The 25,959-nt window shown below is 42.1% G+C and overlaps 2 protein-coding genes across 2 annotated transcripts in view; both read left to right on the top strand.

The window, feature by feature from the left end:
- Positions 1–25,959, top strand: part of LOC128533813 (NACHT, LRR and PYD domains-containing protein 12-like) — a 470,287-nt gene that overhangs the window by 351,411 nt on the left and 92,917 nt on the right. The window lies entirely within an intron of this gene.
- Positions 1–25,959, top strand: part of LOC128533811 (NLR family CARD domain-containing protein 3-like) — a 41,561-nt gene that overhangs the window by 9,064 nt on the left and 6,538 nt on the right. The window contains exons 5-6 of the mRNA XM_053508072.1: positions 12,423–12,617; positions 19,605–19,778. Of these exons, the coding sequence (XP_053364047.1) occupies positions 12,423–12,617; positions 19,605–19,778 (369 nt within the window). The remainder of the gene's footprint in view (positions 1–12,422; positions 12,618–19,604; positions 19,779–25,959) is intronic.

Here is a 25,959-nt window from a genome sequence, read left to right on the forward strand (position 1 = left end):
AATACTAACAGAACTAAACAGTTCCAGAGGGTCAGCGCCTGTTATCAGGACAGGAATCACCTACAGGATACTACTGGATTTTTCACTGCTTATATATTTTTGCCATAGTTTCATTTGGTTTTACACTATTTCATGTGTTATTTTTGTGTGTGTGTGTGTGTAAGAGAGAGAGAAAGAGAGCATGTGCGCGGGAGAGGGCTTATATTGTGATTTATCCAAGGTTACTAAAGCCTGGCTTAAGTCTTTTCTCAGTCTTTCGTTAATTTTACTTCTAACTCGAAACCAATGTGGCTTTATTAAAGATGCACTGTTTTATTGGACATGGCTGTTTTGTAATGTTCTGCAAAATAAACACTGTCTACGGTCCGAATATACTGTGAACGTCTCAAAGTCACGTCTCTTCAGATCCTTCTGCACTAATGTTATCGTGGTGTAAAATATTAACATATTGATGTATTTCACTTGCGGACAAAATAGACCATGTCCAGTAACGAAAGTAATGAATTAGTCACTACTCTTCTCTTACGCAGCGTAATAATAAAAATTACACCAATCCTGCCATGATGCTACCCTGCCCATACACAACACTGGCTGGGAAGATGAACTCAGACTTTCCAAAACTTACTATTATTTCTTCAGATGAAATTAAGCTAGAATGAAGTAAACAGAACAGAAATAAACTTCCCTTCGTGCAAGTAGAGTGTAACTGGAGCAGCCACAAAATGCCCCCCGTGTAACTCTGATTAGGAAAAGCTCACAGACACGAAACCTGCAGCACTTTGGTGTAATTTTTATTATCTTTTAGCGGTGCTGCATAAGAGAAGAGTAGTGACAAATTCGTTACTATTAATAACGTGATGTTTGATTGGATGTTATATAATTTCCAAGTTTAATAGTGTCGATTTTAGAGTGCATTATACGTGTGATGCGAAAAGGAAGTAAATAAACACCTAGCAATGCAAAGAGGACAGAGCTGCGAAATATTTAAGCCATATAATTCAACAAAGTGTGATCATAATGGTTGTTGTTGCTGCTGTTTAAGTAATTGGTTCCATCGTGTTACTGAACGCAACTGTGTTTACAAAACCGAGCGTAGGAAAAGAAAAACACTCGCTAACGCATTTAAATGAAAAAGGGCGGGGCTTTTCTTTAAAGATAGCGATTGTGTAAATGGGGGGCAATCAGTGGCAGGGGGGCGTTTTAGGGCATAACACACCTCTGAACGTTTTTTGTCTTGTAAATGATTATCCTCATTCACCTTCCAATCTCCCACAGCGCACACACTCTGTATACTGTTGCTATGTTTGTTGGGGCACTTGGTTATACACAGCACTTTAATGTATGAAACACTTACTTCCACAACAGTTAAAGCATTTGTGGATGAGAGGTTTTCTCTGTTGGCTTTTTTGGCAAACACATTTGCACACAGACAAGTAAGTCTAAAGAACCCCTCCCCCCGCCAAAAACACACACACACAGAGCAATTAGCACCATGTCATAGTATTCTCCATTGAGGTTTCTCACCTTCCACTCCTCCTAAGTTTGTCTTTGCTCTTTTGATGGAATTCTTAAAACCCCCCAAAAATTTTATACTGAGAAAAAAATGATTATGGGTCACATAATCACAAACTAGCACAGATACATATTGTGGCGTGGGCGGGGTTTTGATTGGCTACCATCATGCTTTGCGGGAGGGATTGTTTTGTGTTCACCCTGTTGGGAAAAGGTGTTTGGGTTAGCCTCGGGCCAGGGGTGTGTGTGTGTGTTAGATGTGTGTTTTAGGAAGGTTGGATGTGCTATTACTGTTTTTCGTGCTGTTACAAAATAAACTACTTCCAGCCATTTGCATTGGGCAGCAAGGAAGCTCACTCGTCTCTCCAAGTGCCTGCTTAGCGGTGAAAAACGCTACATTGGTGTCAGAAGTGGGATGGAGAGAAGCGGGTTGGAGCGCACCCCGGAGGAAATCCAGAGGATTCAGGTAGTCCGCCGAGTAGCAGAGCGGCTGAGGAGAAAGAAAACCCTCCCTGACGGGGCCAGCGCGAGCAAAGAGTGGCGACCAGAGCGGAGCGGCACGTTTTAAGTTCCGGCGCTGTATTTTGGAGGGGATTCCTCCAGTGACGCAGCGCAGGAGCAAGCTACAGCTCCGTGCGCCACCAGCCGGCGAGGTGACATGCAGCTGCGCCTGCCAGCCCACAACGGCGCCGCCGAGCCCCACGCGTTCCTCGCCCAAGTGGAGCTAGCCGCCAACTACGCGGGCTGGTCCCCGGCGGAAACCGCCGTCCGGGTGGCTCTCTCGCTGGAAGACGACGCGCTCCGGGCGTTGGAGGATCTCCAGGCTGATGAGCGGAAGGACTGGGCAAAGCTGCGGGAGTCGCTCCACTTCCGGTTTGGCACGGGTGACCGTAAGGAGGCCGCGTGCGAAGAGCTAGCGACCCGCGAGCGGCGCGCCTCCGAGCCACTGGGGGTGTTTGCTATGGACTTGAGATCTCTCGCGTGCCGGGGCTACCCGGAATTTGAGCACGCCCAGCAGCAAGAGCTAGCTTGTCGCGCGTTCCTTCGGGGAATCCGGCCGTTGCGGCTTCGCGAGCACATCCGGTTAGCGGCACCGGCTTCCCTCTCTGAGGCGCTGCGCGAGGCCGAGTGCGCCGAGCCCATCATGGCTGAACACCACGGCGGAAGAGCCGAGCGAATTTAAGGGCGCGCTAGCTAACCTACGGCAGGTATTTTTAGCCATCCGGCGGGCGAACTTGCGGCTCCCCAAAAAGTGTCAGCTATTGTGGCAAGAGACCGTATTTTCGGGACACGTGATTAGCGCCCAAGGGATTGCCACCGATCCGGCCAAAATGGCTCGGGGCCGTCCTGTCTCAGGTTTCCGAGGGCAAAGAGCGTGCTATCGCCTACTTCAGCCGCGCGTTGTCTGGACCGAGAAACTACTGCGTCACGCGGCGCGAGCTGCTAGCGGTCGTCGCGGCTCTTAAACATTTTAGGCCGTATTTATATGGGCAGTCTTTCTTGCTGCGGACCGATCACGCTTCGTTAGTGTGGCTGCTTAGCTTTAAAAAGCCTGAAGGGCAGTTAGCGCGCTGGCTCGAGTGGTTGCAAGATTACGATTTTATCGTTCAGCACCGAGCAGGGAAACTGCATGCTAACGCTGATGCTTTATCCCGCCGGCCGTGCAGCAATGAGCGTTGTCGGTACTGCGAGAGGGTGGAAGCGCGCGCGGGTGATTGCGACGTCGAGCACTCTCCGAACCCCGTGAGTCAGAACAGTCTTCCTGCGCAGTCCTCTGGAGCCCCCGTCGGTAACCAACCGTCCAAGCCGGCGTGCAGCCGAGTTACTGCGTTGCCTAAACCATCGCCTATAGTCATTGCGCCTGTGCCACAGCTGGACTGTGATCAGCTAATCGCCGAGCAGGAGAAGGATCCGGTGCTGCAGCAGGCACTAGGTTGGGTTAAAGCGGGCCGGAGACCGGAGTATACCATGGTCGCTCACCTGGGCCTAGAGGTAAAAGCTCTCCACTCGCAGTTTGACAGACTAGCGTTGCGGGGGGGCCTACTCTATCGCCACTGGGAACGGCCGTGCGGCGCTGGTGAGTATTTTCAGCTGCTGGTGCCGCGGACTTTGCGGGCATGTGTGTTAGGGATGGTCCATGGGCACGCGGGCGCGGGACACTTCGGCGTAACGAAAACTTTGCGGCGGCTGCGCGCTCGTTTTTACTGGCCGGCCTGTCACACTGATAATGAACTCTTTGTGCACAGATGCGACGTCTGCACGGCAAAGAAGGGCCCTACCCAGCGCTCACGAGCACCCCTGCAAGACTTTCGGGTGGGGGCACCTATGGAGCGTATGGGCGTGGACATTCAGTGGAGCGGTTCAACCGAACACTCACCACCCAGCTCGCCGTGGAGGTTTGGGTGTATTCCCCGGAAGGAAAAGGGGGGCTTTCGCCCAAGCTTATGTCTCACTGGGTGGGGCCCTGCACGGTACTGGCCCAGCTCTCCGATGTAGTCTACCGGGTGCGGTTGACGGGGCGGTCGCAAGTGGTTGTGCTCCACCGGGACCGTCTCGCTCCCTATCAGCCCAACGCCAGCGAGACATCGAACTCTGTGGAGGCCGGCCCGCCTCAGGAGGACGGCTGCACCCTTCCTTCCTCCGCAAAGAGACTCCGGCGTTCACAACGCCAGCGCCGACCACCGGCACACCTCCTATACTGAGTTCGCCATGATGACCGGAGACGGTCACAGCTCGGGTGGGGGCAGTGTGGCGTGGGCGGGGTTTTGATTGGCTACCATCATGCTTTGCGGGAGGGATTGTTTTGTGTTCACCCTGTTGGGAAAAGGTGTTTGGGTTAGTGGCTTCGGCCAGGGGTGTGTGTGTGTGTTAGATGTGTGTTTTAGGAAGATTGGATGTGCTATTACTGTTTTTTGTGCTGTTACAAAATAAACTACTCCCAGCCATTTGCATTGGGCAGCAAGGAAGCTCACTCGTCTCCAGCCATTTGCATTGGTCAGCAAGGAAACTCACTCGATTCCAAGTGCCTGCTTAGCGGTGAAAAACGCTACAATATGATCAAGTGTTTAACTGTTGTTTTCATTTGTTTCTATGACCAGTAATAATCTTAATTATTATAATTATTATTATTATTCCAACTCTTTGACTATTTAAAAGTTGTCTCCCATTTTTTGCCCATTGAAGTAGTTGGTTTAAGTAAATGTTTTTTTAAATACCCCAACAATTAAAACACGCACACATGACTTAATAAAATTTATTCTTCCAAAACTAGTCAAAGATAATACAGTAATTTGTATAAAACAGATGAATACATGTTTTATTTTTGCTTAAAGGTCAGTAAAAAAACCCAGATAACATCAGCTGCTTATCAGTCTCTATCTGGTCCTTTATATTAAAATATCGATTTTAAAAACTATTAAAGGTGGAACAGTTCAATTCTTTGTTTCCCCCAAACTATCAGACGTTTTGCAATTGCAAATATAGACCTGACCAAACATCATTCTAAAGCTGTTAGACTGTGATTCCTTCTACAGCTCCCTCAACAGCTTGTTCAGGCTCCTCCAGTATCTCCAAAAGGCCAACCGTCACCCGTCTGACCCTCCAATCCTCCACAGCGGAGCTCTGCTTAAAGACAACAGGAGAATTTAGTGAAGACAAAGATATATAAACTTTACAGAATATCCAGTCGTAATAAAAATAAAATATGTTGGTAAACCTACACCACAGAGTGTGTAAAATACTGTTTTGGGGAATTCTGGAATGTAAATAAACTGCCTGCTAACGTTAACCATAGAACATTGTTTGCATTAACCCCGGTCTGTCTGTATTATCGTCTGCATTAAATTAACGGAGAATTTACTTACTTTTTACTTTACTTTACTTGCTTTGAATTTACTTTACTTACTTGCTTTTCATACCAATAAGTTAAGCGATATAACACTCGTATATGAGCATTAGTTCATCTCTGAAGCCAAAATATAACTTACCAAGTACTGAAGCCCCCCCCACCACACACACACACACACACACACACACACACACACCTCCCCCCTCCCCCCACTCCTTAACTGATAAACACTTCAGAGTTTTTATCCAGCTCGTTAACTAAGCGCTCGCGCTACCGCGCAGTCACGGCCAAATTTTGAAAAATATTAACCCGGTTATGAGCGTTTAGCTCGCTAGCTCCTGTACATCTAGCCTCAGCTTGTGTCCTTCATGAACTGCATCACATCATATTCCAGTCACAGAAATAACCTGCAGATTAACTCTTACCCAAAGAATATATAAATGCTGAATTTATCCAGACAACACGCGGTCAGACTCTAAAGGCATTTTCACAAACACTGTTCCTCGGGTAGTACAGCTTTTGTAATAGGGACATTAATAGTATTTCCGAAGCTTTAGCATCTTTTTTAGTTAAAGAGGAGTGACATTGTGAGTTTGTGAAACTGACAGTAAGATGTAATGTTAACTCCAGACTTAGTAAACAGATCATTAAGTTATCTAAAGTCACATCTGACCACTGCTGGTGCTGCCAGTGATTTTCAAAACGACCAATAAAAAACTAAACTAGGAAGTAAACTGTAAACTACCACAAACAAATTTTATAAAATAAAACACCACTTACTGCAAATAGTCCATTAATCCGCCATCTTCATCTCTAGTGCAGTTTGGTAGCGTCAGTTCGGCGGGGGAGAGGGTGCGTTGTTAAAATCACGTGATTGCAACTCAGCACAGCTAAATTGCTGGCTTGTGTGTTAACGTGTTTTTGAAAACGAAGCGCCATCTAGTGGTGGAACCAGGTAAATGAATAAATAGGGCTTGAATGGGCGTGTTTACTGTGAAATCTTGACACGCCTTTCTGGAAAGAAAAGGAGGGGGGATCACGGCGTGCATAGGGCAGCCGTACGCCATTCGCACACCATTTACACGGTCGCAGCTATTTGGCGTGGCTTCATCTGTATATACTGCACTAACACCTAATAAAAAAAATGTGTTGTTTTTTGTTGCATTTTTTTTAACGCCCATAGTGATTTGGAATACTGTATTTTTGGCATTTTAGTACAATGCAAATACTGAGCATTAACATGTTTTATGGAGAAAAAAATATGATAACTAGTTGCCTATAAGTATTTTAATGGTGCAAAAAGTCAAACTTCAGAGGCATGTCATTAGTAACCTTTTTTGGAATGTAAATGTACATCCAAGCGTAGCTGCAGGAATCTGTGAGGGCAACATACAAAAAAATTAGTGTACCCAGGGCAGGCTTAGTTACAATTATCCTTGTTACCATTTTGAAAAATTCTTCCACGTATGGCTATGGTTGTATAAGAGTTGCCTGGTCTTTCTGGCTACCAACCTCCTCGCTGGTGCTTGGTTGTGACATTTCGCTCGAATCTTGAGTCTCTATCACGGACATCTTTGTCTACTTATCACAACGCTTTCAACCAAAAATGCTAATTAATTCAAACGTCCTTGCTGGAGTGTATGACGTGACATCATGTGCAGGTGCGATAGATTGCATACCAACCTATGGGGTGTCGGAATGGTTTGTTTATACTTCTCATACAACCCGATGGCGCAGTTTATCCGGATGTTTTTTTTTTTTTGTTTGGTTGTTTGTTTTTTGAATGACAAGCTGAAATAAAATAGGAGTAATAAGGCTATTTTTAAAATGTAAGGAGTAGAAAGTAAAGATAATTGCGTGAAAATGTAACGAGTAGAAGTAAAAAGTTGGCTGAAAAATAATTACTCCAGTAAAGTATAAATACCTAAAATTTCTACTTAAGTAAGGTAACGTGGTATTTGTACTTCATTACTTGACACCTCTGCTGCAGACATACTCCACCAGAAATGCAACAAACAAAAATATAGGCTACTTGTGTCGTATATACAACGCGACAGTGCGACGTTACAGTTACTGTAATCCCTTTTCTTACCTTTCATGTAGGTGTGAAGTTATCAAACCGGTTCCGCTGATGGGGGAATTGGCAGAATTGAGGGGTTAACAAGACCGAGCAGACGTCTCTCCTAAAATGTATTTCGCCAGGAAAACAGAATAAATAGAAATAAAATGTTTAATGGTACCAATTAAATCAGACTTCATTGTTGGATTTGATACTTTGAGTGTAATTCACAAATTTACTGAATATATTCAGATTTTGTGAAATAACGAAAACTGGTTCCTCCCTAGGCCTTTTGCCCGCATCACAATGAACTAAAACTCAACACGTCTACTTTCCTTGTTTTAAAGAGATCCTATTATGCTTTTTCAAATATGATCTTTCATGTTCACATTTATGTAAACATAAACTATCTGCACTATCTGTGATGCTGACAGTGCACGATAAATGAAGTTTTTGTCTATTAAAAAAACAGAGTCGGCTCGCATTCGCCTAAACAAGTCAGTAGCAAATCTATTTTTACTCTGTTACGGATCCACGTCACTCCATAACATATTTGCAAATGTCCGCCCACATTCTACGTCGCGAACAACTTGCCGAACAACTTTTATATTACACTTTGTAATATAAAAAAACAATAAAAACGAGAGCACACGTAATCATTTTTAACTGTCCATCTCCAGCATTCACCAAAACTTAATACTCGCGAAGTGTGCATGCGCCTTGCCCATTCCCTGACCTGCCTTCATAGGAACAGCCAGGAAAGAGCAGGGGGAGGAGTAGTAATGGTGGAACAGCACTGCCGTTATTTGTTTGGACGAGAGAAGGAAAGATTGCTGTGGATCATTTACTTTCAAAGATTTTTTAACAGGATTATCTTTGACTGGACATATTCCCCGGACTTCTCACCCTCCGTCATCGGCTTCCCGGACTCTATTAACCCCGGTGAGACCGAACCATACTCGGTATACTCGGATAACACACATACAATAAACACGGACTTCGGACATTTTCCACTCACTCGCACACATACACATACCGTTTATTATATGTAGTTTGTAAATATTGTTTATATCTTTGTTTGTGGTCCACCTTTTTCCGTTTATTTTATTTAGTTTTGTATAATACATGTTTGCTTTATCTACTTGTTTGTGTTGGTCCTTTTTGCTTTTTTTTGGTATGTACACACATACAATAAACACGGACTTCGGACATTTTCCACTCACTCACGTTCACATACACATACCGTTTATTAGTTTGTAAATATTGTTTATATCTTTGGTTGTGGTGCACCTTTTTCGTTTACTTTATTTAGTTTTGTATAATGCATGTTTGCTTTATCTACTTGTTTGTGTTTGTCCTTTTTGCTCACCGGCCTTTTAACGCAACACCGGCACAAAGATAAATTTTTATTTATACATTTTTTTTATTTATACATTTGTATTAAAAAAGATTTGCTGTTTGTGTCCAGCAATAAATAATTATTTTATCCATTATTTGACCACGGCTGGAAATAATAGCTGGAATGTAATTGTGAATTTATGACTGAAATAAAGCTGTTCATACTGAATATATTCAGTAAATTTATGGATTGCACTCAAAGTATGAAATCCAACTATGAAGTCTGATTTAATTGGTACCATTAAACATTTTATTTCTATTTATGTTTATGTTTCTATTTATGTTTATATTTGGCTGGCGACATACATTTTAGACAGAGACGTCTACCCGGTGTTGTTAACTCGTTTTAAACCCCCCAATTCTGCGAATTCCCCCATCAGCAAAACTGGTTTGATAACTTCACACTTATCATGAATAAAAGGTAAGAAGAGGGATTACAGTAACTGGGGTTCTGTGGGTGACACCTCAGAGCGCACTGTGGCACTGTATTCAGCGAATAGACTAAAACAAAACTATGTTTGCTTCAGCACAAGGCTAACTTTATTAAAGATTATACACTTTTGTACTCTTTGTTGTACTTCGTCCATTTGCACACACGTGCGGGCATCTTTAAATTTAAACAGAAAATAATAGTGGGCTGGTAGAAACTTTATTTTTTTATATAACTTAAACTGCTGAATGAAGTTAAATATACACAATAAATTAATAATTGCGTTTGCTTTACATTTGAGCACTCATGTATGAATAGCTTTTTAATTGTATGTATATACTACCATATCATATATTTGTGTCTAATACTGTTTTATTCATATTTACAACATTACATGCAGTTTGTAATTTACTTGCAATTGTACTTTTAAAATGTAACCTACGTATCTACAGTATAAGAATATTCAACTACTTTAGCAGTGAATGAGAAATTTGGTTGGTCTGGCTTTTAGATAAAGTCCTAATTTGATATAATGTTATTATTTAATGAATTATTTCATCATATATATGATTCTTATCCTCTATATTCTTGTCGAGTATAGTCCTTCAGAGCAAGCATTGTGTCAGAAGATTCTGCGGAATCTCTTCTCACCTTTTATTCACGATAGGTGTAAGTTTATTAAACTGTGTGCGCTGTTGGCAAATACTGTAGGGGGATTTAGATGAATTAACAAGACAGAGCGGACGTCTCTGCCTAAATTTTATTTCTCCAGAAAAACATAAAATAGATTTTAAAAATTAAAATGATTAATGATAGCAATTAAATCAGACTTAGTAGTTAGATTTGATACTTTTCTTTTTATTTACTATATGGAGGAGTGTGTCTGCAGTTTTATTGATAAATCTGCTCATATCTGGGCACGCGTTTATCAGCCTTTTGATTAAAAAGCATGCACGCGCAACTTACTTTCACTTTGCAAAAGGCAGTGTTTATTGTTTAGAATATATTTAAAGCGGATATACACAAAACAATATTGTTTTAGTCTAACTTATTATACATTTTTGTATTCATTGTTGAACTTCATCTTTTTGCTTACATGTGTGGGTGCGTTACAATAATAATAAAGATAATAACAATAACTATAAATTTGGAGCACTACTACTAATACTGAATGGAGAAAGCGCAGTCAAAGAAGTATCATCATTGAAGGAGAGAAGAAAATGAAGAATAAATACATGTCAGCATTTACAGTTCGAGCTCGACAGGTTTATGAGCTCTGTCGCTTGCTGTCAATGGGCGCCTAAGAGAGATAACACATTTTCAGCTTCAGTAGACACACAATACTTCAGATTAAAACATGACTGTCCCCTACGGGTAATAAACGGCATTTTCACAGCAGCAGCTCGCAGGATTCCTTCTCTCGAAACGTGCGTTTTTAATGGCCAGATCTGTAAGACTGAAGGGTATTTAGTAGATATGTGGGAGCCAGCTGATTTTATTTTGGGAGAGAATCACTACAGTTATGAATCACTATCTTGAAATAATTAAAAAGTTATGTGATTTATGTTGAATATTTGGTGCATTGATTTGGTAATTACAAAGTTGCAATGGCTACCATGCAGCGCTCTTTCAATTTGCATTTACAAATGCAATACAAACTTCCTGTTTGGTGTTTAACACTCATTTGGGTGAATCACAAAGTGATAGCTTTAGTCTGGTTTGGTCTATAGATGCTACTTACTTAGAAATTTGCTCAATTTGGATTTAATTTGGTTGAAGTTTCATGATTGTAGCTTAAATCAGCATGAAGATACAGTGGAACCTTGGATTGCGAGCATAACTTGTTCCGGAAGTGTGCTCGTATATCAAAACACTTATAGATCAAAGCAAATAAGAAATCATAGAAACTGACATGATTCGTTCCACACCCTAAAAAAATCATATAAAAATAATTTATACAAAATATAAAGTAAAAACAAAAAAAAACATTATCTGCACTTTACCTTTGAAAAGTGAAGTAGTGCAGAGCCGATTATTTTGTAACGTATGCCTTTATTAACAACAACAGAAAGGCATGAAATAGTTATAACAAAAATTGCTGACACACGCTCTATGCTTTCCACGGTCAGCTGCTTGTTCTCCACTCTTTTAGAAAATGCAAATCCTTACCAATACTCACTACTGCCACCTAGTGGATAGGTAAACAATGAACTCACTGTCCTACAAAAAGAATCCTAGCTGCAGTGATTGAGACCAGAGAAAGAGGAGGAGGAGGGGGATGGTTGCTTTGTAGGGGACACACACACACATACACACACACACCTCTGCAAGAGCTCACACACGCCCATCTCTGCGCAAGCGCAACTTTTGTGGAAATATCTTTGACCCCTGTGGAGATTTTAATACGTAAATCTCAGGTTTGCAGCATCGCCTCAGTAGCCAATTTGTATAAAACTTTAATTGTATCTCCAGGATCTTGTGAATAAAAAGTTGGATGTGAAAGTTACAAACCATTCAGGAAATATAACCTTTACTACCATGTTTGTTGGAATGCCACAGACAAATGATTTGTTGAATTAGAAATCAAAATTGCATTCCTTTGGGCTTGGTCCACAGATGCTTCCTGTAAAATTTGGTACAATTTGGACAAAAACAGTAGGAGATACAAATACACAAATCTTGTAATCTTTAAAATTTTTATATAGCAAAACAAAGTTCAATTTAATAAAATGTTATTTATAAAGATCTTTTAACAGAGGTCATTGTCGCAAAGCATTTTTACGGAAATAAAAATAAAAAAGTAAAAAAAAAAAAATATGAGCAAATGTGTATAAAATATAATTAACAGTTTGTCCCTGATGAGCCTAATGATCTTTAATAATATGGTTAGATAAATTGCAATTTTACTATGTTTGTGTGTGTGTGTGTGTTTCCATTTTGTATCTGTTAAAACTCAGGGGCATTACACATATAGAAATAAACCACCCAGAAGATGTTTACAGCAGATGTAATAACTGTTAAATTACAATTTTAGCTGTAGTGTCCCTTTAATCATATTGTCTAACTTGTGTTTATACTTTTAGTTTATGTAAAATAGGAAAAAGTGAAAGATTTTAGGATTTGTTTAATTATTTGCTTTAACTTTATTTCATTATGTATTATTTTATTTCCTTCAGTATCAGGTGTGATAAAGGTGGAGTGAAAAGTTGGTCATCTCTGGTCTCAGCACTCAACTCAGAAACCTCCAATCAGAGAGAACTGCATCTGACTGTGAAAACACTGGATCTGACCAGCAATAAACTAGGAAACTCAGGAGTAAAGACTCTCTCTGCAGTACTGGAAAATCCTCACTGTAAAGTGGAAAGTCTGAGGTAAAGTCATCTCTTTGAGAGTCACAGTAACTATGTGTGTTGTCTTGTAGGGGTTTGGGATTGTTGTAGCTACTACTAGGATAGTTATAGTACACCCAAACTGTATGGTTTACTAGCTGTGCCCGCAACTTCATTTATGTGGGATTTTGGAATTGTATAGATATTGCAAATCAACAGACATTCTTTAATTGACCAGTACATTTTTAAACGCAAATGCATTCTCATGAACGCCATCTGTTGAATTTTGAAATGAACTAAAAAAGTTTACGTGTTACTGTGAAGTGTGTGGAACGAAGGTGTGAGATTTAAAAGCGCATATTAAAACTGTACAGTGCCATCTGTTGAATTTAAGATGAACTAGTGATTTTTTTAAAGATCGATTTACTTTTTTTTCATGATTTTTTACTTTGTATCAGTTAGTAACAAGTTTACAATACGTCCAGCACCATCTGTGGTAATGAAAGTACACTAATATTAATTAATATTTTAAAGTAAAGTATCTTCTATTTCTGCGAGGCGATTGCGATGAAACAAAGTCTATATATTACCTCAAGCTTGGTCAAATACACATGTGAAAACCCAATTAAAATTTGTTCAGTCGTTTTTACATGATGCGTGCACCATCTTGATATGATCTATTACTCATCTTACGTCCTCCTCAAGTAATTTTTTCACAAATATCTCCAATGTACATACACACCAACTTTAACAGTTTTATTATATGTATAGATTTATACATTTTTATATGTACATATTTAGAAAATACATTTTTAATAAGTGAAAATTAATCAATAAAATACATGTAAATGCAATAGTAAAAACAATTATTGAAGACAAAGAAATAAAAAATTAAATAAAATTTTTATCCAATTCCAGTGGGTTTATCAGTGTGCAATTTTTGTAACCTAGCATAAACAATGCATTGGTGATACCATTATGGATGTTATGGTGTCTAATTATAAATGCTTGATTTTGATGCTGCTCTGTTGCCTGTTGTGAGTTTCATAAATTGGTAGTTGAGGAAGAAACTGTGACTGTAAACTGGAGACACTGAGGTAAGATCATCTCTCTGAGAGTCACATGACCTGCTCCTCAGTAAGACACATTCTCTAATAGTGAGACTGAAACAGAAGTTTTAGGTTCATCATCATCATCATCAATGTCCTGAGGAGAAAGATTGTTTCTTTTCACTACACACTGATGATTTGTCAAAGAGTCTTTGGGTCAGATGTACGTATGTGAGAAGCTTCAGAGCAAAACATGACTTGATGTGACTGCAGTGTGTCTGAAATGACTGTGAAATTTACTAAAACACTCTAACTAATCACACAAACTGCACCTGGGACACAAACTAAATGCACTGTGTGTGAGCTGTAGGGTTTAAAAGCAGCAGGGAAATGCAAATGAGAAACATTTTATTGGTCTTAAAGCTGAAATAATGTTTATTTTGTCAGTGAACATTCGTCTCCATCTAGCTGCTATAAACAGGGTTGCCAGATATATACAAAAGAAGCAGTATTAAAACCATGCAGTCTTTCTTGATAGTTCACTGAGCTTTTAAATAGTCTTGTATTATTTAACATTTTGTCATAAATAAAGTATATCCATAAATAAACTCACTGACTCAAATACACTCATACAGTAACACAGAGCTGAAGTTGAGAAAATAAGGAGATCACAGTGCATGATCACTACTGTATATTTCAATATAAGTTACATCACACTGTTTTCATACCTCATTGCTTTTTGGGAATCACCGCCATCCTTGGTTTTAATGCTGGTGATTTGAGTGTGACAGAGTTGAGAGCGGTTTGTTATTTTTTTCATATTTGTGACATGGTGTTTTCTTTCGTACCAAGCAGCAATATTTTGAGGAACTGGTGGAGATCAAAAGCATTGATCCGCATGATCTGGTAGCTGAAAAATGGATGAAAGACCCAGACACACAATCCCTTCCCACACACCCTGACATTTTTAAATACCTTGTTGTGTCGCCTGCCTGAAAAGCATAGGTGGCACTTGTAGTTTACTATCCATCACATATCCAAACCTAGTTGTTTACCAAAATCGAGGTATACAGCCACTTCCAATGCACAGAGAATGCCTCATCCAGAATTTATTGTACTAATCTACAATACATGAAACTACGCTACTTAAACACACATGCACACAGAAACAGTGTGAAGTGTAAAAGTTAATTTAGTTCTTCTACTGTTTACTAGACCTGAGAAAGTCACAGGAGCAGAGTCTTGGGTTTAATTTTACTGTTTAGTTTTAAATTGTGCACCAATTTTCAGCAAGGTATGAAGCTTTGTTTGTTTACTTGAGTTACATTTCCGTCTCCTCTGTGGTTCACCACTAGCGAAGGGAATCACGGCATTGCTGATTGGTTGGTGTGTTGTTGTTGAGATGACATCGAAGCCCTTTGATTGCTTGGTTACCGATGACGGCACTCTAGAACTTCTGCCAAACTTTGGAGATCCGGCACAAAGTCTCATTGAGAGGACTTCTTTTATTGAGGAACGCCCTGCATGGTTCCCCCTTTTTATGCACACATTAGCCTGATGTGTGGCCTGTCACATGGGACATATCCAGCTGGAGTATTAATCAATAAAGTATATTTGCATGAGTTCTGTTCATGCTACCAATTTTTTTATTAACACCAATGTTCTTTGAATAAAACTAGCTTTGATTCATAAAACATCATATATCTTGCACAATGATTCATATCTTTATCTGCAGAAAGAGGTTTTGTCCAAAAATATAGTTTTGTCCTACTGGCATACTTTAAGTAATGCCTATTCAATGTGTCTCTTTGCTCTTTCGGAAAGGCCTGTGCTCTGGAGGTCAACGACAGCGCCAGTGGTATGAGTTGGGAACGGTTTTGCCACACTCGAAGATGTAAAACTGTCACCTTTGTTTATCAGATTGCCAGTTTACCCAGTTGTAGTCAAGGTTAACTGTACTTGGTGTGGCACAGGGCGCAGGGACTTCCTTTGCCTGATTGGGTTAAGTTTCCTGCGTCTTTGTGTCACAGATGAGAAGAGTTTACTGAGATGGCACCATTTGACTAGGAGACGGTTCTTGATCGTTAAATCGATAGATTGATTTTTTACTATGCTGTGGCCTGTTGGCAACCCCAAGGAAAGAGACATTACTGGGAGAAGTTAAATGCAGTGATATTTTGAAGAACTGGTGGAGAACAAAAACTTCGATCCAGATCACCTGGTATCTGAAGAGTGGATGAAAGACCCAGACGCACAACCCCTTCTCACACACCCTGACATTAAATACCTTGTTGTGTCGCCTGCCTGAGAAGCATAGGCGAATGATAGGGCTCACATCAGCACCGTCATCACACTTTTTGTAGAGTCATAGCCCAGTTATTTACCAAAATCGAGCTATTCAACAAATTCCACAGTGGATGAGGTGCACAGAGAATGCCTCATCCACAAACAATGGTGCATTAAATGACGTGCAGAGTGACATTAACTCCACAAGCTCTGTACAGATATGATTAAAATAATGTACAGTACAGGCCAAAAGTTTGGACACACCGTCTCATTTAATGTGTTTTCTTTATGTTCATGACCATTTACATTAGTAGATTCTCACTGAAGGCATCAAAACTATGAATGAACACATGGAGTTATGTACTTAACAAAAAAAGGTGAAATAACTGAAAACGTTATATTCTAGTTTCTTCAAAATAGCCACCCTTTGCTCTGATTACTTTTGTGCACACTCTTGGCAGTCTCTCAATGAGCTTCAAGAGGTAGTCACCTGAAATGATTTTCCAACAGTCTTGAAGGAGTTTCCAGAGGTGTTTAGCACTTGTTGGCCCCTTTGGGGGCCAACAAGGTCCGGTGACTGGAGGCCAGGTCATCTGCTGCAGCACTCCATCACTCTCCTTATTGGTCAAATAGCCCTTACACAGCCTGAAGGTGTGTTTGGGGTCATTGTCCTGTTGAAAAATAAATGATCGTCCAACTAAACGCAAACCGGATGGGATGGCATGTCGCCGCAGGATGCTGTGGTAGCCATGCTGGTTCAGTGTGCCTTCAATTTTAAATAAATCCCCAACAGTGTCACCAGCAAAACACCCCCACACCTCCTCCTTCATGCTTCACAGTGGGAACCAGGCAGGTGGGATGCATACTTTCACCTTTTCTGCATCTCACAAAGACACGGCGGTTGAAACCAAAGATCTTAAATTTGGACTCATCAGACCAACGCACAGATTTCCACTGGTCTAATGTCAATTCCTTGTGTTTCTTGGCCCAAACAAATTTCTTCTCCTTGTTGCCTCTCCTTAGCAGTGGTTCCTTGACAGCTATTTGACCATGAAGGCCTGATTCGCGCAGTCTCCTGTTAGCAGTTGTTCCAAAGATGGGTCTGCTGCTAGAACTCTGTGTGGCATTTATCTGGTCTCTGATCTGAGCTGCTGATATCTTGCGATTTCTGAGGCTGGTGACTTGGATGAACTTGTCAGAAGCAGAGGTTACTCTTGGTCTTCCTTTCCTGAGTCGGTCCTCATGTGTGCCAGTTTCATTGTAGCATTTGATGGTTTTTGTGACTCCACTTGGGGACACAAAGTTTTTGCAATTTTCCGGACTGGCTGACCTTCATATCTTAAAGTAATGATGGCCACTTGTTTCTCTTTGGTTAGCTGATTGGTTATTGCCATAATATGAATTTTTAACAGTTGTCCAATAGGGCTGTCGGCTGTGTAGTAACCTGACTTCTGCACAACACAACTGATGGTCCCTACCCCATTGATAAAGCAAGAAATTCGACTAATGAACTCTGATAAGGCACACCTGTGAAGTGAAAACCATTTCAGGTGACTACCTCTTGAAGCTCATTGAGAGAATGCCAATGTCACGAACAGGGTGTATTGGCGGGTGTTAATCGCCGTGGGCGGAGAGAGCAGGCATAAAGGCAGAGGGGTAGTTGAACAAAAGGAGTCTTTTAATAAGAGTTGTCACAGAAATAATAAATACACAAAACAAACAAAGGAACAAACAAACTCAAACAATACTTAATAGAATGGGGTTAAGCATGGGCTCTCTGGCAGGACACAGACAAAGGGACACTACCAGGCACTAATACCTGTTACACTACATTTGAGATTGGTAGTGAAACACAGGCAGACGAATGCCTAACACACGTCCTGTGGCAAGACACAAGCAGAAGGACGACTAACACATAACAGGACACACAAACTACACGTGGAGCTGAAACTGGACACAACAAGACAAGACACCCGACGAGACGGGAGACTAGAAGAGACACGTAGAGACTAGGAGAGACACGTAGAGACATGTAGGGACTAGGGCTAAAGACATGGCAATCAGCTAAACATGGTTAAGCGGTACTTAACCATGGCAGTCAACTACACATTCACCTAGCTAAGAATGTCTTTAGCCCCACATGCACTAAGCTACACTTACCCAATAGCTCAACACACACTAGGAAATTGGGGCACAGAAACAAAAAAACGGAGGATACCCAGTGGCTAGGCTAGGCGACACTCTAAGGCTAGCCTCACTGGGACACTAGGGAGGCAGGAAACACAGCAAAGCTAGAGACACAAAGGGGCTATGGCTAGAAGCATGCTAGTTAGCTCAACATAGATTTTAGCTAAACACACTCCTAGCCAAACACACACCTAGCTACTTACCTGACTCTAGCTAAACACACAAATAACAAGGGGGACAAAAAACACAATACTCACACTGCACAGGACATGACTGCATCAGGTCCACAAACACAGAACATATACAGAAACATTGCCAATATGAGAGCCCAAGTCAACAGAACTTAAATCAAAATATAAACTAAAAGAACTAAACACAAAATGCCCACACAAATGACAGTAGTTTAACTAATAATGCTCGACCCAGTTTCCCAGACTACACAGCTATTTATAGTTGGATTAATGGCTACCTCGGCTCAGGTGTGCACTCGCTTTACCTGACCGAGGTGCCTTCTGGGAAACTGAGTCAGCCAACAAAAACTACAACTGAAAAACAGCGACCTCTGGTGGTGGTCCCTTACATCCAAGAGTGTGCAAAGTAGTAATAAGAGCAAAGGGTGGCTATTTTGAAGAAACTAGAATATAAAACATGTTTTCAGTAATTTCACCTTTTTTTGTTAAGTACATAACTCCACATGTGTTCATTCATAGTTTTGATGCCTTAAACACACTGAATGAGAAGGTGTGTCCAAACTTTTGGCCTGTACTGTATGTAAAAACTCTCCAAGCTCCAATCCACAGCTAAAGTTATTACTCCAGAAGTCGAGAAATTCCTCATTAAAAGCAGGGACCTGGCAACCGCTCCAACAACACTGGTAATTTACACCTGCTTCTGAGAGGAGGACAAAATCATGTGTGAAACTGATGATTTGTGTAAATGTGTAAAACTTCTAATTAACTTATGTTAATTTTATAGATTCACTTTCACACTTTTTTGCATGTTTCGTCCTGAAATGCACAAAACACTGAGCACATCTGCCTCTTTCTCTTTATGTAAGTTTTTATTTGAAATTTTAATTTACCCTGAATTTCACATCTTAAAGCTGTAGAACCTGATGGATCCAAATTGTAGATGTTTTTACTCTCCATTAGATTTATAATTAGGCAATAGCTATTAAAACAATATATTATTCACAAACAGTCTGGTTTACACAAGACATGAAAATAAATTCTTTTTAAGTATGATGATTTATACTTTACATCATATCTTTTAACTCATGATTTTTATTTTTTACCAAGTTTTGGACTTTTACTTTTTTAATCATGCAGAAATATACTGTAAAACACACACATCTGCTGAGAGAAATAAAATATAAGACAGTTTTAATTACATTGTTAATTAGAATAAACAGTTGATGTCATTCTAAATAAAACATCAGCTTTAAAGTAAGTCTTAAGTAAAGATTAAAATCTGGTGATGAAGAGTGTGTCATTGTGTCTCTCTACAGGTTGTGTGATTGTGGTGTCTCAGATGAAGGCTGTGCTGCTCTGACTTCAGCTCTGAGATCAAACCCCTCACACCTGAGAGAACTGAATCTGACGTTTAATAAAGTAGGAGACTCAGGAGTGAAGTGTCTCTGTGCTGTACTGGAGAATCCTCACTGTAAACTGGAGACACTGAGGTAAGATCATCTATCTGAGAGTCACATGACCTGCTCCTCAGTAAGACACATTCTCTAATAGTGAGACTGAGGCAGAAGTAACTAATCACACAAACTGCACCTGGGACACAAACTAAATGCACTGTGTGTGAGCTGTAGGGTTTAAAAGCAGCAGGGAAATGCAAATGTGAAACATTTTATTGGTCTTAAAGCTGAAATAATGTTTATTTTGTCAGTGAAATTTCTAGGGTTGCCAACTCTAGGAAACATAAGGAACACTTTTAATGTTTGCTTTTTAATTATTATTATTATTTTTTTTTTTTACTTAAACACCCCTCGACTCCTCTGATATTATTTTCTTATTCTTTATGTAAGCTGTATGAACGTGTAAACTTGTAAGATATTTGTAAAAGTTGAATGCATGTATGTATGTATGTATTGTATGCGGCACGTTGACCTCATGGTTAACACTGTTGCCCTGCAGGTTCAGGTTCGATTCCCGTCTCTGAGTTTACATGTTCTCCCTGTACTTGGTGGGCTTTCTCCCACAGTCCAAAGACATGTAGATTAAGCTAATTGGCGAATGAGTGTGTGTGTGTGTGTGTGTGCCCTGTAATGAATTGGCACCCCATCTAGGGTTCACTCCGCCTCGTACTCTAAGGCTTCTGGGATAAGATCCAGGCCCCTTGCAACCCTGTATACATGAGAACATGGTATAGACAATGACGATGTATGTACTGTAGCATCTATGTATTATTATATAGTTAATATTATTTGCTACTCAGTTGGTTTATTTTAAGTTTTGTAGTAAAATAATCAGTTATTGCAGTCTGATTTGCCTGACACACAGCTTTAAGTTCTGTTCTGTAATATTTTGCTCTGGTGCGGCAGTACCTCTAGTGTGTATGGTGAACTGGGAGACGCCCATTCAGTGTCCAGCAAAAAAAAAAAACTTGCCTTAACTATACGTTATGTTTTTAAACACTGAGTATGAAGGTTAACAAACATAACATACATACTCACCAATTTTTCTCACCTTTCTTTCCTTTTTAACTTAAGAAATAACTTTTTTTTTTTTTTTTTTTGACGAGGACAGGAGATTACACATTCCTAATTAAGTGTCAAGACATTTCTCCTCTGGTGTGTGTAGACTGGTTATATATTATTCTGAATGATTTTACAAAGAACAGTAGAATGAAATATGCCTGTGAAACTGTACAGTACAGTTTATATTCACAGTGTCATAAATGAACTGTTGTTTATACAGAGGCATTTCGTACGCTGACTGGTTTTACTAACTTTATTGCTGCATAAAGCTAGATGTGCTCTTTTTTTCCTGCTCCAACTGCAGGTGACCTGAGGTAATGTCTACCCCCTCCGCCTCTCGAGAGCTTCCCAGTCAGTCCCCTGCCTTAATCACACAGAATCAGGGCAATAATAAGGTTAATTACTCCACATGGTGACATAAAAATATGCAACAGGCAATGAGTGATAGAAAACTGATCGCGCAAACGATATTATCATTCTCAACTTTGCCATTATTTTCCTTGTGCACACATAAACAATGTGACATGGTGTGGTGAAATCGTGGTGTGTGTGGCTCTCTGTTTTTGAAAATTGCAGTACTGTGATTCCCCTTTGCAAATATAGCAACAATTGACCAACTGTGCTCTTAGCCAAAGAGGAACTAATGAAAATTTGTATGGATGTACTGTCATCCTGGCAATGCCAAACATCATTGAATTATCACTTATTGGCTTAGAACACCGTCAGTCACTCTTTAGCGCAGGCGTAATGTCAGAGGTAATGTCTCCCGGCGCTCTGGGTCAACAAGGGACTGACGGCACTCTGGGCCAATAAGTGATAATCCAAAGACGTTTGGCATTGACAGGTTGATGGTAGATCTAGACAAATGTATCATATTTCATATTTCAGGGGTGTCTGGTGCCACCCCATGCCCCCCCCCTAGAAATGCCCCTGTTGCTGTAAACATTGTTGTCAGATCTGCATCACAAACAGTATTAAAACCTTGCAGTCTTTCCTATCAATAGTTCTTTCACTGAGCACTTAAATAGTCTTGTATTATTTCACATTTTGTTATAAATAAATAATATAAATAAACTCACTGACTTTAATACACTCATACAGTAACACAGAGCTGAAGTTGAGAACAGGATCAATAGGTGTGTGTATGAGAGGAGATCACAGTGCATGATCACTACTGTATGTTTAATATAGAGAATGTGGAGTTACATCATGTTATTTTTGCAAAGTTTTAAAGTTGCGTAGTAGAAGAAGCGAGTCTGTCATGCACACTCAGTCCGCGACCGGCACTAGGAAGTAATGCGGTCGCAAACCAGGAAGTATAAAAAGGGTAAACAAACCACTTCACTCCGCTCAGTCATTTAAGCTCGCCCATGTCGCTGAGGACCGTTTCGCCGAACCGTGAGTACTCACCCTCTTGGGTTTACTTTCAGATTGAGTGTGTGTTTATAGGATGCGGGTTAGATTTGTGTCTCTCCCTTGCTCCCCATTCGTGAGAGTCCTTAGATCAAATCGCGTGATTATCCTGCCTATTCGTGTCACTCCGCGTTTGGGTTTACCATTCACGCTACAAAGGGCTAACCGCTAAAGCTACGTGTTCTGGTCTCCTCGGGTTAGTTCCTGACAGAATGACTGAGCCATCCGCGGTGAACCCAGCGGATCACGCGCGCCTCTGCGAGGTGGTGGATCAGCACGCCGAGCTAATCGACAAGCTAACCGGAGAGCTTGCTACTCTGCGCCGGAGCGTCCAAGACGCCGCGGCCTTACGCCGCGAGGTGGTGGAGCTTCGGCGGGAGAACGCGGATCTCTGCGCAGCTGTTGCTAGCGCGGCTAGCCGGCCCCCCGTCGCGGAGGCCGCGGCGCCGCATCAGCCCCCCCCCTCCTTCTGATGTTTTTCTCTCGCTTCCAGATAAATGGGACGACACGGACGGGAAATGTAATGTGTTTTTGACAGCGCTAGATCTGGTGTTTGAGTTCAATTCCACCAAGTACTCCACCGATCGGCTACGCATTGCTCTTCTCGTCTCGTTGCTAACTGGGCAGGCAGCTGAGTGGGCCACGGCGGTACTGCGCTCCGACTCAGACACAGCGCACTCATATAATGAATTTACACGCCAACTACAGCTCCCTTTTGAACATCCTGCCGGCGAGGTGGAGACCGATAACAAACTTTATCATTTACGGCAGGGAGGGTCGTCCGTGAGTCGCTACACTGCGGATTTTCAAACCCTCACCATCCAGACAACCTGAAGAGATGCCGCCCTCCGGACGACCTACTACGAGGGACTGGCTTCTCAGTACAGTTGCCGCGCCCCTGACCGCCCTGACTCGCCCATCATCTCACCCTTTCCGACTTAACCAGACCGCCATCTCTGCCTTCAAGAAGCTCTGCTCCCTTTTTACCACCGCTTTTATCCTCCTCCACCCGGACGCCAGTAAACCATTTGTTGTAGAGGGGGACGCTTCAGATGTGAGCGCTGGAGCTGTTCTCTCTCAACGAGGTCCAGATCAGAAACTACATCCCTGTAGTTTCTTCTCCAAAAAATTCGATTCCACTCAGCAGCGATACGGGGTAGGGGACCGCGAGCTGCTGGCTATAAAGTGGGCTTTGGAGGAATGGCGTCACTGGCTCCAGGGCGCCAGGGACCCATTCATCATCTGGACGGACCAACAAAATCTAATCACCATCCGAAACTTCAAGCAATTAAACCCTAGACAGGCACGGTGGGCATTATTTTTTGAACACTACAATTTCCATCTCTCTTACCGCCCGGGGTCCAAAAATACCAAAGCAGATGCTCTTTCTCGCCAACATGAAACTGATGGCCCCCGGGCGGACCCCGCGCCTGTCCTGCCACCATCAAAGATCATCGCACCACTACAATTGGATCTGGAAACGAGGGTTCGCCAGGCGCAGACCACTGAGACCGAACCGGCAGGTGTGCCGCCTGGACGACTCTATGTGCCCGCCAACATGAGGTCAGAAGTCCTCCAGTGGGGTCACTCCTCCCCCATCTCGGGACACCCGGGCACACGACGCACACTACAGTTCCTCCAACGCAACTTCTGGTGGCCATCCATTGTGAAGGACGTCAAGGAGTTCGTTCAGGCGTGCCCGGTGTGCGCCAGGGCAAAGGACACCAACCAACCTACCTCCGGTGAACTCCAACTTCTCCCCGTCCCTCGTCGGCCCTGGACGCACATCGCCGTCGACTTTATCACGGGCCTGCCGGCCTCCGACACCATCATGACCATCGTTGATTGGTTCTCTAAGGCCCTGCACCTGGTGGCCCTCGCCGGACTCCCATCAGCCAAAAAGACAGCTGAGCTGATATTAGAGCACGTAGTCCGCCTGCATGGGTTCCCAAAGGACATCGTTTCGGACAGAGGGCCCCAGTTCACTGCCAGGTTCTGGAAGGCCTTCTGCCGCCTGATCGACTCCACCTGCAGTCTATCTTCTGGATACCATCCCCAGACAAACGGACAGACGGAACAGGCCAACCAACAACTGGAGCGCTATCTGAGATGCTTCATAGCCGATCGTCAGCGCTCCTGGGCTCGCTACCTCATCTGGGCAGAGCTTTCACAAAATCTCCATGTCTCATCGGCCACAAAGCTTAGCCCCTTTGAGGTATGCTACGGTTTCCAACCTTCAGTGTTCAACCACCAAGAACCAGAGGTTGACGTACCATCAGCCCAACAGTTGGTCCGCAGGTGTCGGCGGTTATGGAACCTCGCCAATCGGGCCATCCACCAAGCCAACATCCGTTACACCACCCAACATCGCCGCCGACACCCTCCGGTACGATTGTACCACGTAGGTGACAAAGTATGGCTCTCCTCAAGAAACCTCCACCTTCATACTGAATCCAAGAAATTATCACCCAGATTCATCGGCCCCTACCACATCTCTCTTCAGATAAACCCAGTCACCTACCGGCTCCAGCTGCCTGAGGCGCTCAGAACCCACCCAGTATTCCACATCTCCCAACTCAAACCTTTCATCACGTCACCGATGACTCCACCTACCCCCCCAGCTCCTCCTCCCCGGATCATCGACGGTGGTCCCGCCTACACCATACGCCGGATCCTCGATTCGCGCCCTCTGGGTAGAGGGATCCAGTACCTGGTCGATTGGGAAGGTTCCGGCCCCGAGGAGCGGTCGTGGATTCCGGCTTGGTTTATTCTCGACCCTGAACTTATACGGGACTAACGTCGTCAGGTATCCTCCACCTCAGGACCGTCTGGAGCCGGTCCTGGACAGGGGGGTACTGTCATGCACACTCAGTCCGCGACCGGCACTAGGAACCACGAAGTATAAAAAGGGTAAACAAACCACTACACTCCGCTCAGTCATTTGAGTTCGCGCATGTCGCCTCGGACCGTTTCGCCGAACCGTGAGTACTTGCTCATGGTTACTTTCAGATTGAGTGTGTGTTTATAGGACGCGAGTTAGATTTGTGTCTCTCCCTTGCTCCCCATTCGTGAAAGTCCTTAGATCAAATCGCGTGATTATCCTGCCTATTCGTGTCACTCGGCGTTTGGGTTTACCATTCACGCTACAAAGGGCTAACCGCTAAAGCTACGTCTTCTGGTCTCCTTGAGGTAATTCCTGACAGAGTCGCTCAGTCTGTCTGCTGTACTTTGATAAGCATCGGCATCTGTTACTACAAAGAACATAAATCATTGTAAAATGTCCTGGTGAGAGTCTGAAGAACAAAGGAGTGGAAGTTAAATAGGTGTCCATCCAGAGACGAATCAGGAGGTGTTGGCTCGAGTAAGGGGAGGGAGAGAGAGAGAAGGAGAGAATGAGAAGCAGCATGTAAGATTTAACACGTTAATATCAGATCTATAAGGAAGAGAGTAAAAATAACTCCATTTATATAAAATAATAAAATTTTCATACTGCATTGGTTTTTTGGGAAGACACTGCCATCTTTGCTTTTAATGCTGATCAGTTGCCATGGTGATTTCTGACACAGATATGGTTAGAGTGACATAAGAACATTAATATTATTTAAATTTAATGATTTATATTTACCATGATATAATTTAATTTATAAATTAATTTTTTTCACTTTGTTTTAGACTTCAACTTTTTTGATCTGGAAGCAACACTGGAAAAAAATAAATTGTACAATTTGCGGTAAAAAAAAAC

This window comes from Clarias gariepinus, chromosome 12 (assembly GCF_024256425.1).
Source record: "Clarias gariepinus isolate MV-2021 ecotype Netherlands chromosome 12, CGAR_prim_01v2, whole genome shotgun sequence".
Classification (NCBI taxonomy): Eukaryota; Metazoa; Chordata; class Actinopteri; order Siluriformes; family Clariidae; genus Clarias; species Clarias gariepinus.